Here is a 23,430-nt window from a genome sequence, read left to right as displayed (position 1 = left end):
TCAACCTTCACCTCCATTCTAGAAGCAGAAACATGTTTTTATTTTTGTTTATGGATTTCTAAATAAAAGTATACTCAGAATTTAGAAGTAACGAAGGCAAATCTGCTCTGACTGAAGGGGGTGAGGGACCCAGAAGGTCCCCCAGGAGGGTGCTGTCCATAAGATGGCCTGAGGAATCCTGAAACTGCCCATTGGTTTGACCAGAACTTTCTAAGTCTTTACACGTCTTACTGAAGCACACCTGGACATTCTCTCTCTCTCTCTGTCTCTCTCTCTGTGCCAAAACTGTAGCATTTACTTTTTGGGGGGTAAAGCTGGTCATTTCTCCAATACTTCCAAACTGATTTCTCTAACAAAGTCACCCAACCCTAAATGGGGTTCTAGCTCTCTGCTTCTGGTGACCAATTGCTGTGACCAGCCAAAAGTGATCTTTGGGCACTTTTTAAAATACTATGCACTAAACATGGTTACTGATCCTGGGCCCAAATGGAAAGAAAGAAAAAAGGGCAGGATTCCCTTTCATTGAAAGGACTGAGTTGGGACTTCCCTGGTGGCGCAGTGGTTAAGAATCCGCCTCCCGATGCAGGGGACATGGGTTCGAGCCCTGGTCCAGGAAGATCCCACATGCCGCAGAGCAACGAAGCCCGTGTGCCACAACTACTGAGCCTGCGCTCTAGAGCCTGCGAGCCACAACTACTGAGCCTGAGTGCCACAACTACTGAAGCCCGCGTGCCCTAGAGCCCATGTTCCGCATCAAGAGAACCAACCGCAATGAGAAGCCCGCGCACGGCAATGAAGAGTAGACCCCGCTCGCCTTAACTAGAGAAAGCCCGTGTGCAGCAATGAAGACCCAATGCAGCAAAAATAAATAAACAAATAAATACATTAAAAAAAAAAGAAAGGACTGAGTGATAGCAGCGTGTGCAGTCTGAGATCTCAACGTGTCCGTGAACTCCCTCCTAATGCCTGACCCACGATGCTGGAGAGAAGCCGCGTCCCGCACCTGCAGCTGCCCCGTGAGGGCCGCCGGAGAGGGCTGGATGCCGCAGGCGGAGTCCGGCGTGTAACAGGTCCGATGCCGAGATCCGGGGCGCAGAGGCACGTGCCTGGAGAGGAAGCACCGAGAGCGAGCGGTAATGGATGAAGCTTTGCCGGAGAGACTGTAACCTAGGCGATCGTGAGGCTGGCCTGGCTGTGGTGTTACTGAAAGGACTGCAAACAAATGGACAAGTAACACCTCCTTTGTCTAGCGCTGGGGAGGCCAATGAACTTCTCGATTATTGGTGAACTTATAACTGGAACTTATTCCAGGTAACTGAAACTTATTCTTTTAAGAACCCAAACTGCAAATTTTAAATATTTGTTGTTGTTTTTGCAATATTCTAGATGCATTCCCTTTAATTTAACTGGATATGGCTCTGGGTCCTCTTTCCTGAGACTCCCTTAATATTCCATGTTTAGGACCTGTAAGGTTTGTGGGGCTCCTCTCCTGTCCCCATGTACAGGTGCTGGCTTGCCATGCTGTGACATCCAGAGCTGCCTCTTGAGGCCCCTTTCTTTTTTGCTAACTTTAATTTGCATAGGGCCAAGGAGCCAGAAGGTTCAACTTCTCAGAACTGCTTAATAAATAAGACTGAAAACAGTTTCAATGTTAGCCTGAATCCTCACTTAATTGCCCGAGCTTTTGTACATTGATTTTTAAAACAACATAAGCTTTTTTGTTGTTGTTGTTATTCTTTGTAATTGTGGTAAAATACATAAAACATGAAATTTACCATCTTAATCATTTTTAAGTATACAGTTTAGTGGCATTAAGTACATTCACATTGTTGTGCAATTATCACCCCACCCATCTCCAGAACTCTTTCATCTTGCAAAACTGAAACTCTGTGCCCATTAAATAATAACTCCCTTACTCCCCCTCCTCCCCAGCCCCTGGCAACCACTGTTCTATTTTCTGTCTCCGAATTTTGACTACTCTAGGTAGCTCACATAAGTGGAATCATAAAATATTTGACATTTGTGACTGGTTTATTTTACCTACCATAATATCCTCAAGGTTCATGTGTATTGAAACATATGTCAGAATTTCCTTCCTTTTTAAGGCTGAATAATGTTCCATTGTATGCATATACCACATTTTGTTCATCCACTCATCTGTTGATAGACACTTGGGGTGCTTCCATCTTTCGGCTATTGTGAATAATGCTGCTATGAACATGGGCGTACGAATATCTCTTTGACTCCTTGCTTTCAATTCTTTCGGGTATATAACCAGAAGTGGAATTGCTGGGTCATGTAGGAATTCTATTCTTAATTTTTGGAGGAACTGCCATACTGTTTTCCTTAGCAGCTGCACCATTTTATATTCCCACCAACAATGCACAAAAGTTCCAACTTCTTCACATCCTCGCCAACACTTGTTATTTTTTGTCAAATGCCTTTTTTGCTTACTTATTGGTTCTTAGTTGTCTTTATATAGTGGAAACTACCAGCTTTCAGACCTCTGGATCAGTGGGGTGTTTCCTATATGAAGCAATAACAAGTTAAGCAGGTGTGTCTCACTTTGCATAGCAGTTGTGATAATAAAAATCATATTATAAATGTAGTATAGAGGAGCTAGCTATTTAAAAGAAGCCTATAATCGGGACTTCCCTGGTGGTCCAGTGGTTAAGAATCCATCTTGCAATGCAAGGGATGCCAGTTCGATCCCTGGTCAGGGAACTAAGATCCCACAGGCCGTGAGGCAACTAAGCCCTCGTGCCGCAACTAAAGAGAAGCCCACGCAGTGCAACGAAGAGCCTGCATGCCGCAACAAAAGATCCCGTGTACCGCACCTAAGACCCGACACAGCCAATAAATAAATAAATTTTTTTAAAAAGAAGCCTAGGGCTTCCCTGGTGGCGCAGTGGTTGAGAGTCCGCCTGCCGATGCAGGGGACGCGGGTTTGTGCCCCGGTCCGGGAAGATCCCACATGCCGCGGAGCGGCTGGGCCAGTGCACCATGGCCGCTGAGCCTGCGCATCCAGAGCCTGTGCTCCGCAACGGGAGAGGCCGCAACAGTGAGAAGCCCGTGTACCGCAAAAAAAAAAAAAAAAAAAAAAAGAACCCTATAATCAGTTACTTTAAGTTTTTTTGTTGTTGTTGTTTGTTTTTTTGCTGCTTTGGGTCTTCATTGCTGTGCCCGGGATTTTCTCTAGTTGCAGCGAGTGGGGGCTACTCTTTGTTGCGGTCCATGGACTTCTCATTGCGGTGGCTTCTCTTGTTGCGGAGCAATGGCTCTAGTCACGTGGGCTTCAATAGTTGTGGCTCATGGGCTCTAGAGCGCGGGCTCAGTAGTTGTGGCTCACGGGCTTAGTTGCCCCACTGCATGTGGGATCTTAGTTCCCTGACCAGGGATCGAATGGGCATCCCTTGCATTGCAAGATGGATTCTTAATCACTGGACCACCAGGGAAGTCCTGATTATAGGCTTCTTTTAAATAGCAGAATGTGGGATCTTCCCGAACCAGGGATCGAACCTGTGTCCCCTGCATTGGCAGGCTGATTCTTATCCACTGCACCACCAGGGAAGTCCTAAAAGATCTTTTCAAAAATAACTTTTTATTATAAAATAATATATTCACTGTAGAAAATTTAGAAATTATAGAAAAGTGAATAAAAGAAAATAATGCCACTGTCTAGAGATAACTTAACATTTGTGTTCATATCCCCCCATTCTATACACTCACCCACCACAAATATATATTTATATATGTATACATTATGTATATTGTATATATAAATATATAATATATATATTTCCTGTCATTTTTCTTCCCTATCATTTCTCCCCTGACCCCCAAACCCCTCATACACTTACACTTTAGACTGTTGACCACTCTCTTATCCTGTCTTACATACTCATGGATTTGTGGCTTATCCACTCTTATTTTTAAAAATTGGCCTTATTCCATTCTTACAGTTTGGTAGCCTGGTTTTCTCACTTCATAATATGTTAAGACGGCTTCCCTGGTGGCACAGTGGTTAAGAATCTGCTTGCCAATGCAGGGGACACGGGTTTGAGCCCTGGTCCAGGAAGATCTCACATGCCACACAGCAACTAAGCCCATGAGCCACAACTACTGAGCCTGTGCTCTAGAGCCCACGTGCCACAACTACTGAGCCCACATGCTACAACTACTGAAGCCCACGCACCTAGAGCCCGTGCTCCATAGTAAGAGAAGCCACCGCAATGAGAAGCCCGTGCACTGCAATGAAGAGTAGCCCCCGCACGCCACAACCAGAGAAAGCCCACGCACAGCAACAAAGACCCAACGCAGCCAAAAATAAAAATTAATTTAAAAAATAAATTTATTAAAAAAATATGTTAAGAGCATTTTCCCATGTCATATTTTTAAATAATCTTCAGATACATACTTTTTAATAGCTGTACAGTAAGAATCCTTAAAAGATAATCACCTCTTATTATCTTTTGGGGAAGTATTCATGTTCTGGACTTTCTCAGGGATACTGTAGAGTTTTAAGAAAATAATTAAACCTGTTTTTACAGGCGCCCCACTGGGTAGACTCTTTCCTAAGACTGTTACTCCCATTTTATAGATGGTGAAAGACAGACACGCAGAGAGTTATTTCTGGTCTGGTATTTTTTTCTAAATGGCAGGAATATTGATCTGTTACATATGGGAAAGAGACATGCAGAATGGGCCAATTCAATGTGGCATTCAAACTGTCAGAGGAGGAAGAAAATCCCTAATTTTGACAAAGACTCTTAAAAAATATGAAGATGCCCTGGAAGATTATTATGTAATTCCATGAGCAGCTTTTGCTTCAGAGTTAATTGACAGTTAATAATCGTAATGATGCTTTGGCATCATCAGACCTTTGGGGCTCATGCCTTCATGTGTGCCTTTTTATAGAACAATTAATAAGTGTTGGCAGTGTGCTTGTGATCCTTCTGAAATGCTTGGGAAGGATATTGTTGCTGCTGTAGATTTGAGTATTTTGGGTCTTACAAATGATTTACCACTTACTAAATTCAAAATCCAAATTGTGGATTTGGCTCTCACTGTTGCCAGCTAACAAATGCTATAATACTGGGAAGAAGTTAAGAAGCTATCACAGGGGCTTCCCTGGTGGCGCAGTGGTTGAGAGTCCGCCTGCCGATACAGGGGACACGGGTTCGTGCCCCAGTCTGGGAAGATCTCACATGCCGCGGAGCGGCTGGGACCGTGAGCCATGGCCACTGAGCCTGCGCGTCCGGAGCCTGTTCTCCACAACGGTAGAGGCCACAACAGTGAGAGGCCCACGTACCAAAAAAAAAAAAAAAAAAAAAAAAGAAGCTATCATAGACTGCTTCAGGGTAATCATGTGGAAGAGAAACTTCTCTTAGCAGGTTTGAGCCCTGCTCTGGGAAGATCCCACATGCCGCGGAGCAACTAAGCCCGTGCGCCACAACTATTGAGCCTGAGCTCTAGCGCCCACGAGCCACAACTACTGAAGCCCACGCGCCTGGAGCCCGTGCTCTGCAACAAGAGAGGCCACTGCAATGAGAAGCCCGCGCACTACAAAGAGTAGCCCCCACTCGCCACAACTGGAGAAAGTTCATGCACTGCAACAAAGACCCAACGCAGCCAAATAAATAAATAAAATAAATAATTTTAAAAAGCAGTATGTACACTTTTAAAAAAAGGTAGATAATTTGTATTATTTGAAACAATAATTGTCATATTCCATATGGAAAAAATTTCTTCATCATGTATTTTTAACATGATATACTTCAGTAAACAACATTTTTTTAAAGATTATAAATACTGCAAGTTACAATTTAAGTAATAATTACTAGATTGTTTTAATTGTCACTATACAGCTACATAGTAGACTATATCTTCCTAAGTATTATCCTTCTTCTTCCTTCTGCCTTCCCTCAAACTGTAAAAGAAGAAAAGAAACACAACATACAGAAACATCAAGGCACAAATTTATAAGAAAATGTGAGAGTGTACTGTTGCTGCTTCATTGTAGATTTAGACTAAAACTGTGCGATTTTTCGTGATCACATCTGCTAGCAAACTTAATTGTGAAGAATCCCACTATTTTCCTCCTGTCACTTCATAGTGAATAAGATGCGGCTCCTTAAGCATCAGAGTCAGTGACAATCCATCATTATCTAATTAGCACCACTTCATCCATCATCCAGTTCGGAATACGTTGAAATATACTGTTTTGCTGGATGTCAAATAATAAACATAGAATTTTAGAAACATTAGAACTGGAAAGATATTATAAATCAGTTATTCTTACTTTCTCAATTTACAGATAAGGAAATGGAGAGGTAAACAGAGAGGGTAAACAACTTGCCTAAAGGCAGATTTTTTTTTTCATTTATTCACCCAGTCATTTATCCACACATTCAAGCAACCATGGTTAGCAAGCAGGAGTTAATGTGAGGCCCTCTGAATGCAAAAAAGAGTATAAGACACCAACACTGTCCTTAAGGAATTAAACTCCAGCGAGGAAAGGTTGGCAGCCCCACAGCTAGTCACTACAGCAGACTGTGGTGAGGACCTTGATGGCAGCATGGGCTAAGTGCTACCAAAGCACAAAGGTAATTGTTAATTCCACCTGAGGAGGTCAGGAAATCTTCCCAGAAGAAGATACTTTTGAGCTGGGCCTTGAGGAATGAGCATTTCTTGTATTCATGTAGAGAAGAGCAAAGGGCAACCCAAGTAGAATATACAACATGAGCAAAGCTACAAACTCATGAGCATCTATGGCAGGATTAGGGAATGGGCAACAGTGTAAGGTGCAAGTGTGCAGGGAGAAAAGATAGGGGAGAAGAATAGCAGGAAATTGGTCTTAAAGAGTCTCGTGTGGCTAAATTGGTAAAAACTTTGAATGTCATGCTAAGTGTGAATTTTATTCCAAGAAAATATGGGTCCGTGGAAGGCTTATAAATAGGGCTGGGATATGATCAGACCTCGGTTTGCACTGGAGATGAGTTAGAAATTTACATTCTAAACAGGAGATGATGAGAGCCTGAATGTGGAAGAGTGGCAATGAGGAACAAAGAAGATATATGAATGACCAATAAGCAAATGAAAAGATACTCAGCTTATTAGTCATCAGGGAAATACAAATTAAAATCACAATAAGATAACACTACATATCCACTAGAATGGTTTAACTTACAAAGGCTGACCATACTAAGTGTTGACAAGGATGTGGAGCAACTGGAATGCTCATATACTGCTAGAAGGAATGTAAAATGGTACAATTTTGGAAAACAGCTTGGCAGATTTCTGTAAAGTTAAATATACACTAACCATATGATCCAGCCCTTCCAAATCCATTTACCAAAGAAAAATAAAAACATCGTCATTTCAGTATTTAAAGTCCACAAAGTCCATACAGAGACTTGTCCATGAATGTCCATATCAGTTGTATGCATCATAGCCTAAATACTGGAAACAACCCTAATGTATATCAATGGATAAATGGCATTAAAATGGATACTCAGCAATAAAAAGGAATGATCTATTGATACACATAACAACATGGAGGAATCACAAATGCGTTCTCTTGAGTAAAAGAAGTCAACACAAGAGTACATACTGCATGATTACACTTATGTGAGACTCTGGAAGAGAAAAATCTAATCTATAATGACACAAAGCAGACCAGTGGTTGCCTGGGGCAGAGGGTGAGGGAAGGATTGACTAGGAAGAATCACAAGGGAAGTTTTTGGAGTGATGGAGTTGTTCTATACCTCGATTGTGATGGCGGTCGCAAGGGCATATAAATTTGGCAAAACTCAATAAAATGCACATGCATTTTATTACATATAAATTATACTACAATACATTTCATTTAAAATAATAAATTGAACTTAGATGGTAAAATAAACTAAAAAAATAAACTAAAAACATGGCGGTCGATCTGGTTTGCAGGTTTTTCCATTGGTTCTATTTAATTATGAATTGATGTCTTAAAATAATAAAAAAAGAAACAGAAACAAATATAGAAAGGATCTCCCATTCCATTCCATTCAGCCAAGCAAAGGGAGAGACTTATACAGTAAAATTCAGTAGCCAGTATAATACAGAGCCCCAGTTCCACACATTAGCAAAAAGCAACTCAAGTAGATGTTAGCGGGGTACTAATAAACTCCACTAAATTGGAAATAATTTATGTTAAGGATGCATGCATCACCTTTCACCCATTGGAAAAGTTATTTTTATATTTTTCTATATTTTAAATGTGTCTCTGCTCTATGTAGTTAAGTTTCATAAAACAGTTATCTTTAATAATGCTGGTCTTAGACATTTCTTTGTTCCTTTGTATTTTCATTTGTATCTTATTTTCACATTTTTAGTGTACATCCAGAGGAAAAGAAATGTGGAAAAGTAAAATATGATGGAGGATAAAGTGAAGGAGGGAGACATTGCCCAGAACTCATTCTATAGCCACTCTGCCATCATTTAGACTCTATTGTTTTCCATGTTACTCTTTAAAGGAGTGATCCCCTGGGAAGGAGCAGAACTTGGTCAGGAAGCCAGAAGAATTGAGAACTGCTTTATCTCTGTCTTCAGGGGAAATTCCCTACCTTCTTTTCAGGAACCTCTCTTCCTCCCTCCAGAGGTGTGGTTCTAGGAGGGCCCTCAAGCCAGGCAAGGACCCAAGCTGGACCAAAGTACTCATCCCCTGGCCAGTGTTAGGGTCAGGTATGCGCACAGGACCCAAGCAAGTCAATCACAATCTATCTCCATTTCCCCCACGTACAATTTATTGGGACGGAGCATGTCCCTCCCTGATAGCCAAGTAAGAGGTGAGCCAAGAGCTCTGGCAGCTGTGTTATAGCTTTGTGAATAAGCCAATCTGAGAGAAAGAAGCTAATATTCAGAGAGAAGTAGAAACAAGACAGAGAAAGAGTCTTGACCATTCGGCACACTGGTCATCCCTGCCTTTCCTGAGATTTTATTACATGAGAAATAATTCCCTCAGTTCAAGCTGGTTTTCTGTCTATTACAACCTTTTAAAAGGAGTGATTAACATAGGTCTCTTGTCCTCTGGCAATGGACTACAATGCAATCAACCTTTCCAGGGCAGCAGAGAGTGGTTGGGGCTCTAATGAAAAAAAATTCAGGGGTCCTCCAACAAGGGCATATGTATACTGATATGCAACTTGTTGGTTTCCAGGACCCCTTCCAGATCACTGCACCCCAGATATTTCTAAAGGGCCTCCCCTCCCACTCCCATCCATTCCTCCCCCTTCCTGACCGAGATTACCATTTCCATTCAGACCTAAGTGGCCTGAGCTCCAATTTCCCTTCTTAGAGCCTTCTTGGATCTATCAGATACTCTTGCTTCACTGCAGTCATTTCACTGGGCTGCTGCCTATAAGCCTGGAGGCCAGGATCTAAAATATTACTCTGAGACCTCCAGGAATATCTGCTTCATCCCTTCTTCCCTCCATTGAGAGAAACCGCCTTCTTGAACTCTTCTGAAGAATGACCTCAATGTCTTTATCAAGTTGGAGAGAAACATGGGTTTCATCCCAATTTATGCCTGGCTCCTTAGCCATGATATATAGACAATGGTCCCTCACTGGGAACTTTGCCAAGAACTGAGTAGGAGCTGATTCCTAAGAGTTTGGTGGATTAGGGGGGAGTTTCTTCCTCATATTTACCTCTTCCACCAAACTGATGGCCTGAGAGGGGTTCTCTCCCCCATAGGAACTTGAACATGAACAAAAACTTTTAATAACTTGTGGACCAACTGAGAGCAGTTTGGAGCATTCAAAAAAGATTTTTGCTAAAGATTTGTGGATAACAAAAGGAAAATAAGCAGAGAGGGAAACAAGAAGCTAGATTGCCTGGTATATAAATTACAGTTCTTGCTCATGACCTCAAGAGCTCCTGTCTTATGTGCTTATAATTTGGTGTCCTAAGAGGTCCTGCCTTTTTATCATTCTGTGCATTCTTCCCCATCTTGCAGGTTCTGCCTTCTTCTGGAGGAAGAACTTCAGAGTATAATAACCACCCAACCAATGCAGTGTTTTGGTGTCTAGAGGCACATAGACTCTGAGAAGTCTTCAGAACATCCCTTGATAAGAGAACCTGGGCACAAGTGAACACCCTTCAACTAGAGCAAGAACTTTAGTCACACATTTCCCTCTCAGTGCAGCAGACATTGCTCTACTCAAAGAATGTGGCAACTTCTTGAAGAAGAAAAGGTTGTATCAGTTAATTTTGCTGTGTAACAAACTATCCCATAACTTTAGCGGCCTTAAAACAATAACCATTATTTCTCATGATTTTGTGGGTTGACTGGGCAGTTATTTTGGTCTGGATGTGCTCAGCTGGGGTTGGATGGTCTGGAACTTTCTCTTTTTTGTTTTTTCTTTTAATATTTTTATTTATTTAGGCTGCACCAGGTCTTAGTTGCGGCTTGTGGGATCTTTATTGCAGCATGTGGGATCTTTTTTTTTTTTTAAGCTGCAGCATGTGAATTTCTTAGTTGCAGCATGCAAACTGTTAGCTGTGGCATGCATGTAGGATCTAATTCCCCTACCAGGGATCGAACCTGGGCCCCCTGCATTGGGAGCGCACAGTCTTACCCACTGGACCCCCAGGGAAGTCCCTGGAACTTTCATTCACAATCTGCAGGTTGACAGGCTGTTGATCTAGGACCTCAACTTGGACAACTCCCTTTCATCCATGTGGATAAACCAGCCCAGGCTTCTTCATATGGCCATCTCATTTTTGGTTTCCAAAGAGTAGCCAGCAAGGGCAGGCAGCCTTTACAAGTCTCTGCTTGTGTCACATTTGCTATTGTTTCCCCGGCCAAAACAAGCCACATGACCAAGCTCAGAGTAGGTATGGGAGAGTCCAACCCAAAGGCATGGATACTGAGAGAATATTTATAATGGCCATTTTGCAAAAAATCTGACCACAGGGCCCACAAGTTGGTCCTGGCTAATTAAAGAACCTCTTCACCCTGCCCATAGTGTCTCAGGACGGTGCTGTGGCTCAAGCTGGACAATCAGAGTCCCTGCTGGTTGGATGGACTGTCCAGCTTTGGGATCACAGTGCTGATAGGATGTGAAATTGTAGGTAGCACAGTAGGAGAAAATAAGTCAAAACACAAGAGTCAGAACAAAAAGGCAAAGATAAGCAGAACTATGAGATGAAGATGGTGACATTGTTGGAACCCCTGAATCTAGCTGGCCTGAAGATCATACTTGAAATATACAGATACTTTTTCTTTTTTTTTTCTTAAGCTACTTTGAATTGGATTTCTGTCAGCTGCCATCAGAAACCTAACAAAAAGACCTCAACAGAAGGTCAAAGGGGGAAAGTTCCTTTTATTTGATAGAATAAAAACATATTTTTTACTTTTATATTGGAGTATAGTTGATTAACAATGTTGTATTAGTTTCAGGTGTACAGCAAAGTGATTCAGTTTCACATATACACGCATCTATTCTTTTTCAAATTCTTTTCCATTTAGGTTATTACAGAGTACTGACCGGAGTTCCATGTGCTATACAGTAAGTCCTTGTTGATTATCTATTTTAAATATAGTTCTTTGATAGGTTGATGGTAATGGTGGGAGTAGTTACATATGGTAGATGTAGCATCAGGGCCTCTTGTTACCATACTCCACTTAGTGTCCTCTTACTAGAAACCCCATCATTAGGAGAGGATTAAATGCCTTAGAGTCTATGGATTGATGTCAAATGAGTAGGAGTTAACCAAGACAGCAAATTGCTGCATGTCAATAACTTTTATGCACTTTTGCTCACCACCTAGACTGCTTTAATTCTTCCTTCCCTACTTGTATCACCCCAACCAGTTTTAGAACAGAGTTATTCTGGAAAGGACTCACTGAGTCAAACCTGATATAAACTATGAACTTAGCTAGTTACATCAACTTTCAAAGTCAAACAGACTGTCCAGTGCTTGGGATACCAGAAGAACATGAAGAATCCCAGGCCAGCTTTCTTAGGAATTGTTTCTTAACTTAATTTGGGCATCATTCAGTAGGAAAGGAATGCCAAACCAGACCTGATATTAAACAGAAGCCTGAAGATATAAATAACTCAAATAGCAAATCAAAATCACTGTCTCATTAGTAATAGGACAGAAAAATAAAGTGAAAAATAGGAAGGAAAAGACCAGACTGTGAACTTCTGAAGGGAAATATTTGCAAGCGAGAGACACTGAATAAAATGAAAAGCAATGAGATGTTCAGTGAAGGCAACATTACAAAAAACCCACATAAAACAGGAGCTATTTAAAGAAAAATTAATTATGAGATGCTTGACAGATATAAAATGCCACCTAAGTTAGATAAGAAAGCCTGAACAGGAAGCTAAGATAGCAGGGTTCTATTCAAGGCCTTTCCCTAAAGTATTGTAGCCAATAGGTATTGGTGATAAATTTTCAATGAGTACTTAAGTCCTAAAAAGGTCTTTCACAAGAAGATAAATGAAAAAATTGATGATTCCTTTTCAAAGACTTTATTAAGTCTCATCCTAGACTAAGACTTTTACGGCCAATTGCTTTGCGAACAACCATAGCTAAAGATAGTACAGGGTCACATAGGGGGTATGGTATTCCCTATCTAGTCTCTCTGATATTAGTTAGAATATTAATAAAGAGTATGTAGACACTTCTCTAAACACCTTTAAAAACACTTAGGCTTGGCTTCATTTCGTTTATTGCCCTGTATTCAACAAAAAATGTTAGCGAATATACTTAAGCATTTCTATATGAGTTTCTGGTTCACCAAATTGATTTAAGGAAACTTGACCTTTGTAAGCTCTGTTAACCTCTGGTAGTTGTATGGCTGGAATATCTAAGGGAAGGAGCGGTGAATGAGTGAATTACCACTGGTCGCTTCTCAGTAGCATTATCATTCTGGAAAGAAATATTAATTGGAGTTCCCTAATTTGGAGACTCATTCAACTCATTTATTGAGCCCCTGCATTGCACGAGGTACAAGCCTAGGCACTTGGGATACAAATCCCTGCCTAAGGGAGAGGTTTATTTATAGTTTGGGTAACCCAAATGTCATGATTTACTAGATGGGCTATTGCTGTAGCAGAATCAGGAATTAAGTGACTTGTGTTTTGCTTTGTTTTTAACTATGCTAGTTCTATTTCCTAAGTAGAACCTGAGTCGTCGTCTTCTTTTTTTTAATCAGAGAAGTAAAGTGAAATAGAAGCCACCTGGTGCAGAGCTTGAGTGTGGCTTGTGGAACAGGACTTTCTGGCTTTCCCTTTCCTAGCTGTATGATTTGGGTTATTCTCTGAACATTTCTGTACCTGGCATTCATGAGCTACATGTATGGCAAGGATGACTGTAATGGTAGCCAGTTTCTAGGAATGTTGTGAGGATTGACTGAATTAATGTATGTAAGTGCCTAGCAGGTTAGCAAACATCATTATTGGCTAGCCAGTCACTTATCTATGTTCATCTCTTACATTCCTGTGACTCAAAGAACACTTGTTCCTTCAAACGTAAAGCCTATCTCTGTTGGTTTCCATCTATAGCAGACATTAATACAGATAGAAGAGGGGAATGAGAGTAAATTTGGCCATTAAGTGCCTTCATTGTTGATTTGCAATTCGATTCATTTACCACTAGAATATTTAGCCACTGGCTACTTTGGTCAAAGGACTCGACTTCTTAATACACAAAATGAGTACAATATCACCATTTTATTTCACCATAAGTTGGTAGCAATGAGAAATGAGTTAAGAGCATTAGAATGTTAGGTCAAATGAGAGTATTAACGATTAGGGACATAAATTATTTTTCTAATAATTGCTGCTTTTCTTTTGACTTCAGGAAAACTTGACTAGAGATTGAATTTTGACATTAAACCCAAGAAAATTAAGTTTTGAAGATAATTTCTCAAACTAGAATTTGGCCATGTTACCATGCTGAGCAACAGTTTCAAAGAGAAAGATAATTGGGATTTTTAATGAGCTTTGAAACTTACCAGAAAGGTGGGATAAGAGCTATAAAAGATGTGGTATTAGGCAGTGTGACTTTAGACAGCTCTTACGGGATACATCCTAGTGGTAAGATCTTTCTTCTCTACTGTGATTAGCCAGAAAATAATCTTTTCTTTATTAGCTTTTCTCCTCATCTCCTTTGAGGAAATACTCCAAGGTCAGTTGTCACCCAATCATAATGTCCCTAGGATACTGACTGATATTCTCAAATTTGATTAAGTCAATGGGACAAGTAAATCAATTCAATGCAAGAAACAGGGCAACCACTCATTTTTTTCTTGCCAAGCTATCAGCTAGATTTTATAAAATAAGAGATAAGAGTTCAGAATTGGGTTATGGTGATGCTTCTTTTCAATCCGGTTCTTAAAGCACCATGATTTGATTGTTATCTAGAAATGGAGCCCACCTGCCATATTCATTAAATGGCAACCATAGCTGAACTTTGTGGAAATAATGCCTTGCATTTTATAGAATATGGCCTCTACCAATTGTTATTCCAATACTGTTCAGGCTTTAGGAAGCTCCTGCCAAGTTTAAACACTGGGGCACTAAGAAAAGAAAGAGACTCTGGGGAAGAGGAAATGAAATTAGCTTAATAAATCCTAATTTGGAAGGGAGAAAAATGACAAATAGAAGAAAAATGCAAATGGCAGAGAGGCAAATAGTTTCCTCTAATGTCTGTCTCCTGATAATATTTTAGAACCGAGATTATATATGGACAACTAAAGCTGAAAGATGAGTAATAAAAATATCTTGAATTCTACTGGAATATCATGTTCTACATTATTTTTTCCCATTCTTGGGAAAACGAACAAAAATTACACTAATTGCCACAAAAGAAAACTCAATACTGTTACATATAAGTAGAAAGTATACAATCACATCCACTCCAAACTATCTTCTTGTCCTCACCCATCCCTAAGTAACTCCTGAATTTTCAGGGTAGAACCCTTTTTTGGGTGATGGAGGAGACTGTGCCTACAATCCTTAGCAATGATTTCCTCACTGCTGAGCAGCATTAGTCATGCATCCTCCTCATGCCCATAAATGGAGGACAAGCCTACACTGATGCTCTCAGATGAATTTCAACAAGGCCTGTTCTGAGAGAACCCTCAGAGCCAGACTGACAACACTCCTGCAGCAAACCCATCTTCAACAGAAGCATGTTTTGTTTCATCGTACGCACACTGCTAATAGAGGTGTAGAACAACTTGGGATCGCTGTGCACACCTAGGGCTTGGAGCAGGCCTCCCATTGTGGTGTTAAGCTGGGGTGTTGCTCTGTGAGCCAAAGTTGAGGTCCACATACTCAGTGTTAAGAGGTGACTATTTTCTTTTTTTAGTTAATTAGTTAATTAATTTTGGGCTGTGTTGGGTCTTCGTTGCTGCACGTGGGCTTTCTCTAGTAGTGGCGAGCGGGGGCCCACTCTTGGTTGCAGTGTGCGGGCTTCTCAGCGCATTGGCTTCTCCTGTTGCAGAGCACTGGCTCTAGGGCGTGCGGGCTTCAGTAGTTGTGGCTCGCAGGCTCTAGATCACAGGCTCAGTAGTTGTGGCACACGGGCTTAGTTGCTCTGTGGCATGTGGGATCTTCCTGGACCAGGGCTTGAACCCGTGTCCCCTGAATTGGCAGGTGGATTCTTAATCACTGTGCCACCAGGGAAGTCCCTAGACTGTATTTCTTTTGATGAAGAGTTTCCTCTTCGATTAGAGCATTCATTCATTCATTCATTCATTTATCCATTCATTTACTTCCAAACATCCGGGTGCCTACCTGAGGGCCTGGTATTGGGCTTCAGGCTGGGTAGCCCTTGTGAGAGAAAAATTCAAGTGATTTTCACCATTCAGCCAAGCCAGCACAAACTCGGCTAATTTTAGAGCAGGGTTTATGAGAAGAGAATCCGCTTTAATTCTTACTGTCTAACCCACTTACTTATGCCATAGGCAGGCAGTATGGTGTGCTGGAAGGAGCAATGGACCCATAATTATAAATCCTGGGTTTAAGTTCCAGTTCCACCAAAAAGAGACTGTGTGACTGTGGGCAATTTACTTAACCTCTCTGGGCCTCACTTTCCTTTTTTGAAAAATGAGTGGGTTGGACTTAAGATTCCTTCCATCCCTAAAATTCTTTTATTCTATATGGTAACACATTCCACAAAGTTTCCTTTGTGACCAGAATTAGTTGGTGATTTCTTAGCTCAAGTTTCCCTTTGCCCTCTTTTATTGTTAAACCAAATATGAACAAGAAGCAATAACATTTTGTCACAGCCAACAAATTGCCCTTCCACTGAATGACCTTTGGAGGTCAGGCCACCCATTGCAATATCTAAATCCAAAGGCAATGGTATGACCAACTTGTGAGCTGGCGGGCTGCCATCCAAAAGGATGGAAATGGTTGTAGGCGGCCAAAATTCTTGGCTGGTACATTTTTAATAAACATAGACAATAAGAACAGCATTTTCCACTTGGATTGCTTAATTTGGTGCCCAGACCATCAGAACATTTGCTGTAAGGATAAAGATGATGTGATATATGAATTAACTTTCACAAATGAGAACTATGTTATGGAGTCATCTGTAAAGCATTTTTATCCTTGCCTCTTGTCTCTGGCAAGAGGAGATAGTTTGAGTCACTACAGCAACACCTCCACCCCTTTTGGCCCTTTGTAAGAGTTTTCCCTGAAACATAAGCTCTGCTGGATTTACTGTATTGCTATGAATGAACTAAGGCAAATTGGTGTGAATTCTTTGTGGTCAAATATGTCTTAATACTTTTCCAAGATGGTTCGATAAGTCTTATTATAACTTTTCCAAGAAAAAAGCCTCCACAGCAAATGTTCTTTGGTTAATTTGGAGAATATTTGAGGTGCATGCGTTTTAATTACATAAATGACAGTGAGTATTTATGATAAGGCAATGAACCTCATAGTTAGTAGCTATGGTTTTTAATTGTGCCTATTGCACAAACTCATCCAGTTCTTGTGTTCTCTATTTCCCTGTCTCTACTTGTAATATGGCAACAAGGACATTGGACTGGCAAGGCTGTTTTCTCTCCAGTGCTTGGAGATCCTTGAATAAAATGCTGTTCTGTGATGGTAAGCTGTAATTAGGCATGTGGGTGGAAATTAGTGTTCAAGTACACCATGTTTAAGCAGAGGCACTGTACCTTTTGACTACTTGAGGCCACTCTGGTCCTGTGCCATAGGTCCAGGTCATTGAGTATATAAGGCTGTTGGTTTGAGGCTGCAGGTTCCGAAAAGAAAATAACTTGGTATTGAGTCTGAAATGGGGAAGCTTTTTATAGTTAAAACTGGGCCACACAGTTCTATTATAGACAAGTCAGACATTCACCAAGTATGACTATAACTTGTTCACTTTTCTTTTGGAAGTGTAAATGATCTCAACTATCAAAACTATAATTTGAATTGTGCCTCCATCTTAAAATAAAACACCAAAACTTTTGAATAGATTCCTGGAGTCATGGCAGGTCTTCCATTTTGGATTAGATCCATCCTAGTCATCTTAAAAAATACACACTCTTCGTCGGGACTACAAGAGGCCTGTAATTTGTCCAGTTTAAGTTTTCATTTGATTTTTGGATTTGCTTTTCGATACCTAAAAACTCCCACAACTATAAATCCTGGCTTCTTGGATGGACTCCGCCCCCTATGCCATTGACTTTAAATGTTTTCTTCGCCAGCATTTTACGTTTACCTTTTCAAGGTGATTTCAAGACCAAACGAATGACGAAAAATTTTAAACTATCATTATTTGACATCACTCCCCGGCCCCCCGCCCCTCTCTCTTCCCCTCCCGCGGCCGGAATTCCCTTTTTGCTAATGACGATAGAAAGCGGTTTCACGGGCTGCGTTTCTCTTCCATTCCCGCTGTCGCACACGATGCAGCGCGCGTCTCCCGGCGACTGCGTTTCCCCGCGAGTTGGCTGCGTTCTTTCGGGGATGAAGTCATCCCTATACTTGGTGTGTGCATATCAGCTCGTTAAATCGGTACAGCACACTGGGATTCCTCGGGAAGAAAAGGAGCGAAGCGAACAATGATGACCATATTTTACATTTATACACCACTCCCTCCCCCCATCCCAGAGGAATCGCGGGGAGCGGCGCGCGGCTGGGGCGGGCCGTGGGGCTGGCCGGGTTGCCCATCGACTGGCAGGTCCCGTTCCTGAGATAGCAACAGGACGTGCTGAAGACAAGCCCCGCACGAGGGCACCCGGACGGGCAGATCCGGAGTCCCCCGGCCCGGCGCCCAGTCACGCATCCCGGTTGCCGCCCCCTGGCTTCGCAAGCCGGTGGCCGCAGGTCCCGCGCCGGGAGGTCCCGGCGCCCCAGTCTCCACACTCCGGCGCGGGGGAGGCCCGGGAGCTCCCCCAGTCTCAGGGGAGCGGTAGGCGACCGCGGGGGGGACGACGGCCAAGGACAACCCCGGGGGAGGAACCCTAGCCGGCTGCGGACGGGGGGTGAGCAGCCCCGATCCCAGGGTGCTGGGGAGGCGGGGTGGGAAAGCAACAAAGAGCCTTTGCTAACCCGTAGTCGCCGAGCCCGCTCCCGCCCCTCCCCGCTCTCCGCAGTCCCGCGGGGGGTCCGGCCGGCGGCAGGGGAACGCCCGGCCCCCCGCCTCCCCTCCCCCCTCACCGCCCCCTCGCCCCCGGGGGAAGGGGAGGAGGAGGGCGGCGCCTGCGTGTTCCTCCGCCGCGCGCCCCGCCTCCTCCCGGGCTTCTCGAGGCGATCCCGACTCTCCTCCCGCGGCTGCCGCAGCTGCCGGTTGCACACGGCCTCGGCGGCGGGCGCGGAGAGCGCGGGCCTGTGGAGCTGCAGCCGGGCGCGCGGCCCCGGCGGGCACCCCTCCGAGGGCGGCCGAGGAAGCTCCCGGGGGAGGAGGAGGAGGAGGTGGGGGGCTGTGGCGGCCGCGGGACCCGCTCGGCGCCTCGGCCTCTCCGCCCCCTCCCCAGCTTTTCTTTCGCCCTCTTCTCTCCCACTCCGGGCCGGCGCCTCGGCTTTGTGCGAGGAGATGGTGTAGCCCCGCGGCCGCCCGAAGGAGAAGCTGGACACTTGTCTCCCGGCGCCGAGCTGCGTTCCCGCCCCTGGAGGAGAGACCCCCTTCGGCTCGGCGCCTCCCGCGTCTCCCGGCTGCTGGGGAAGCCTCAGCGCGGCCGACACCATGAGGTGAGGGGCGCGCGGGGCGGGGGCCGGCGGGCCATTGTGCCACGGGAGCCGCGACCCCGCTCTCCCCGGACCCCGCCTTCCCTCTCCCGGCCCGGCGCGTCTCCCTGGTCTCTGGTCTCTTTCTCCCCCCTCCCCCTTTGTCCCTTCTCATTTCTCTTTCTTTCTTGTAATCCTCCCCAACCCTCTTATGGGGGGGGGTCCTCTTTTCGACGTTGTCCCGTTTTTCCTCAAATGCTCCTCTTTCGCCCAGGATTTCCCTTCCTAAATTTAATTTGCTCCTGGCTCCCTCCCCCCACCAGCCTTGCAAGCCAAACCTGGGAGATGGGGAGGGGTTCGAGAATCGAAGCGTGCATGTTGCTGGGAAACAGGTATTTTTCCGTCTGTATGTAAAAATTTCGTGCACTTTTATAACAAAACTCTCGTGTTTAATTAAAAAAGGGAGAAAAGTTTGAAAGATGTGAAATTTCTGTGGGGAATAAAGTGCTCTGGTAGCGATAGGTGAAAGCTCTGAAAGGTGAAATTTCACGATGGTGGGGGAAGGGAAAGAATTTATTAGGTTTATATTTGGGGGGACACAGTGAAAGACTGGGATAAGTAAGTTGTTTGGGGTGTGTAAACGGGGGCGGGAGAGGGATTTGTTTGGAAAACCGTTTTCTCTCCTTCCTCTGTAGCAGCCTGTGTTGCATTGCAGCAGCTGCTTTTTCCTTTTCCTCTGTAATCAGTAAAACAGAAGCTAAATTATTTTTTCAGCCCCAAAGAATTGAAGGTACGGCCGTAAAATATTTTTTTAATTGATACGATGAAACATATGGTGTGATATTTTTCGTTTTTGTTTCTCCAATTGTGTAAGAGAATAAACCGTGATGTGGTGTGTCATTCATTGGAGATTTTTTTCAGTCTTTCCTAAGCTTGTTTTGTGTCCCTAACCTTCTCTTTTCGGATTGGTGCAAGACTTCGTGAGAAATGGGACTTGGTAGACTGAAGGCTGATCCATTCTGCGTTATCATCCTTTCGGCCTTCCTTTTAGGTTAAACAGTTGTGGATAAAGTAAATTACTCCATTTCTGTCTTCTGGAAGAGATAGTCTTACAGTTCATTTGGATTTGAATCTCCTTTGTGTTAAAAGATTAATGGCTAACCGTTGCCAAGACCTTTATAATGTAATACAATGAGATTTGAATGATATAATCTACACATTCCTGCGTTTTGGCAAGAAAATGTCATGTCATTGGAATTCTTTCTCAATTTAAGTAGTTTTCATTTTAAACTTTTTTTTTCTGTCAAGGTTGAACACTACCACATTGTTTATATATATATTTTTTGTGGTATAAGCTGTGTTGAGTTTTCACTTAAGCTTACTGTGAATTTGAATTATGTTTTTCTTGAATTCCAACTTACAGACCTTTATTTGAAGGCTTTAAAATTTGTTTTTAATGCTGTGTTTCTAAGCGACCCTTTTCCTTAGTGATTTCACATGCAAGTTATTTTCAGATATAATGGATCAGTTCAAAATGTAATTATGGCATACAAACCAAAAAACATAATCTTCATAAAATGTGGCTTGAAAAATGCGAGTCATGCATTTGAGCGTGTTTTTTTTAATCAAGTTACTGATGTCCTTGAAGACTCAGGAACTATAATAAAACATCTGTAATGTTAACATCTTGTAATACAACATATTGTTGATCTCTGCTTTAAAGATTTAATGCTTATAGGAGTCTTGCAGACAAGAATTTATCAAATTTTTCCAAACTTTGGGTAAAATTTTCTCAACATTGAGAAATGTAAAACAATGAAAGTGGGATATTTTAAAATAAAATGATCGTAAAGTTGTCATACTCAGAGGTTGTGAACCAAAAAAAAAAAAAAGTTAAAAGTATTCAGTGAAGTTTGATCACTATCATGTATAGTTGAGAGTCTGTCAACAGTAAATTGTCTTCATTTAAAAGTTCCTTTTCTTATAAAAAGTAACTTGTAATTTTTAAGCTGTTTTCCTGCTCTATTCCTTATTAAATGTAGAGAGGGATGAATCACACTGATTCTTTCCAGTAGCATAAATATAGAACATGGTACACAGGTCAGAAAAGTTTGTTCAGGTAGTCTACAGTAATTCTTTGTAGACTAATTGTGAATAATTTAAGAGCAGAAAAGAGGATCAGCTTTTCACTTTGGAAGGCATTGGATTATTTGGTAGGTGGTTTGTACAACTCATATATACACATTTCCTTAGATACCTGTAAAAGCAGGATGGTGTGGTATGAAAGTAAAAGGTTCTTGTGCTGGCTGCAAAAAGCTCTGGGATATTTTGGTGCTTAAGAAACGGCTCTTCAGGTTATATTCATATTTGACTTAGTCCAAATGATGCTTTCAAGTATGGTAGGACATAAATGTTATGCTATTAAGTCGAGTCTCTCTTATTTATATTAAGGAGTAGTTCTGATGTTTTAAAGGCCATCCGGAAATAGGAGTGCATGAGTAGGAATTTCCATTTAAGTTGGTCAGGATTCTGAAGAGAGGATATGCTAAATATGTTGGCGGTTTAGGCATTTGTGATAAGATCTTTCAAATGACTGTAATTTCAGGAATAGCACGCTCATTGTGGTATAATGTAATAATTCCTATACAGAAGGAAACAGAATAATACTTTACATTCGTGAAACAATCTTAACGGCATTCTGTACTTGTAAAAAGCTGTATATAGAATTACTTGTTAATGTTTTGCTTACAGATAAGAATTTAAGAAATGAGAAAGTGTATTTCTTACATAAGACAGTGAAAGGGTTGAGACCCAAAAAACTGGTACTTTTGTTAGTGTAACATCCAACTGTTGGGTTCTGTTCCTATTGTTCATTTATGTAATGTTTCAAAAGTATAAGATTTATGATTGAGGTAGGTGTATATATGTAATATTAATATAGTGTATGCCTTTTAAATGATTACATTTTTACTTAGTTGGTTAGTTACTCAAGATCTTATTTTGATAGAAAGAGGAGCTTGTCTGATCTAAAATAGTTGCATGTAGCCTAGTGGCTAAGAAGAGCTCAGAAGATTTTGGATTGACATTCTTAGGTCCATATTAAATAGTCCAGGCTTCCACTCACTGTTCTGTGACTTTCTCATGGAAAAAGGTGTTGTGGAGTTGTGAGGATTCATCCAAGCCACTTATTAGCTGGCTGACCTTGAGCTGATCACATTATTTCACTGATCTGTATTTTAAAATATGTAAAAATAGGCATAATTCTTTACTGGGTATTAAGGATCAAATGATAATGGAAAAGAGTGTGTATTGTGTACTTGTAAGCATTATACAATTATATTACTTCTTTTGTTTTAGGGCTTAGTTCTGTTTTAGACTAGTTACATAAATCTTTTGGGTATTTAGCTTCACCTCATCCAGTCCAAGTGTGGCAAGAAGGGTTTTTTGTTTTTTTTTTTTAAATTTTATTTATTTATTTATTTTTGGCTGCGTTGGGTCTGTTACCACGCGGGCTTTCTCTAGCTGTGGTGCGGTGCGTGTGCTTCTCATTGCAGTGGCTTCTCTTGCTGTGGAGCATGGGCTCTAGGCGCGCAAGCTCAGTAGTTGGGGCCCGCCGGCTCTAGAATGCAGGCTCAGTAGTCGAGGTGCACGGGCTTAGTTGCTTCGCGGTATGTGGGATCTTCCCGGACCAGGGCTTGAACCTGTGTCCCCTGCGTTGGCAGGCGGATTCTTAACCACTGCGCCACCAAGGAAGTCCCACAAGCAGGTTATGTTTTGCTTATCTACTCCCAGTTGGTAGTGGCTGCCATGTTGATAAGGACATAGCTGCATTTCTGGGTTTGGTGAGAAAGTGCCATGATTAGTAATGTTTAATTGGGATGAGGGTCCCAGAGAGTGGCAATAGAGTGTTTCCTGGAATGCTCATTACTTAACCATCTGTGATCTAATCCACCCTTCTTATTTTATAGGTGAGGAAACCGATCTTTAAGTTTCCTTCCTGTGTGTATATTTAGTCTTTGAAGTAGTTATTGTGATTTTGTTACCTTCATTTAAATGTAATATACATTTTAGAGTGTGGCACAGTAAGAGCTCAGAAGATCCAGGGTTTATATGCTGACTTGTTAATGGAGAAAACAGATAAAAATGGAGATAATTCTATTATTTCAGGGATTGCTGTGTCAGATGTCAAGTGAGATACCCATGAAAGGATACAAATAGTAGTCTCTATGCCCACATCTTCCTTTATGCTTGT

General features: G+C 42.1%; 1 protein-coding gene across 12 annotated transcripts in view; it reads left to right on the top strand.

The window, feature by feature from the left end:
• The first annotated feature begins 18,676 nt into the window (after positions 1–18,676).
• Positions 18,677–23,430, top strand: part of ENAH (ENAH actin regulator) — a 162,134-nt gene continuing 157,380 nt past the window's right edge. For 11 of the 12 annotated variants that reach the window (XM_070047063.1, XM_070047062.1, XM_030868416.2 and 8 more), the window contains exon 1: positions 19,073–19,202. In XM_070047063.1, coding sequence (XP_069903164.1) covers positions 19,198–19,202 — 5 coding nt within the window. In that variant the 5' untranslated portion in view covers positions 19,073–19,197. Of the gene's footprint in view, positions 19,203–23,430 lie in introns of all 12 variants that reach the window. The other variant, XM_060301783.1, reaches the window with a different exon arrangement.

This window comes from Globicephala melas, chromosome 1 (genome assembly GCF_963455315.2).
Source record: "Globicephala melas chromosome 1, mGloMel1.2, whole genome shotgun sequence".
Taxonomy (NCBI): Eukaryota; Metazoa; Chordata; class Mammalia; order Artiodactyla; family Delphinidae; genus Globicephala; species Globicephala melas.
The sequence above is the reverse complement of the archived record's forward strand: the minus strand, read 5'-3'. Positions and strand labels throughout refer to the sequence as shown.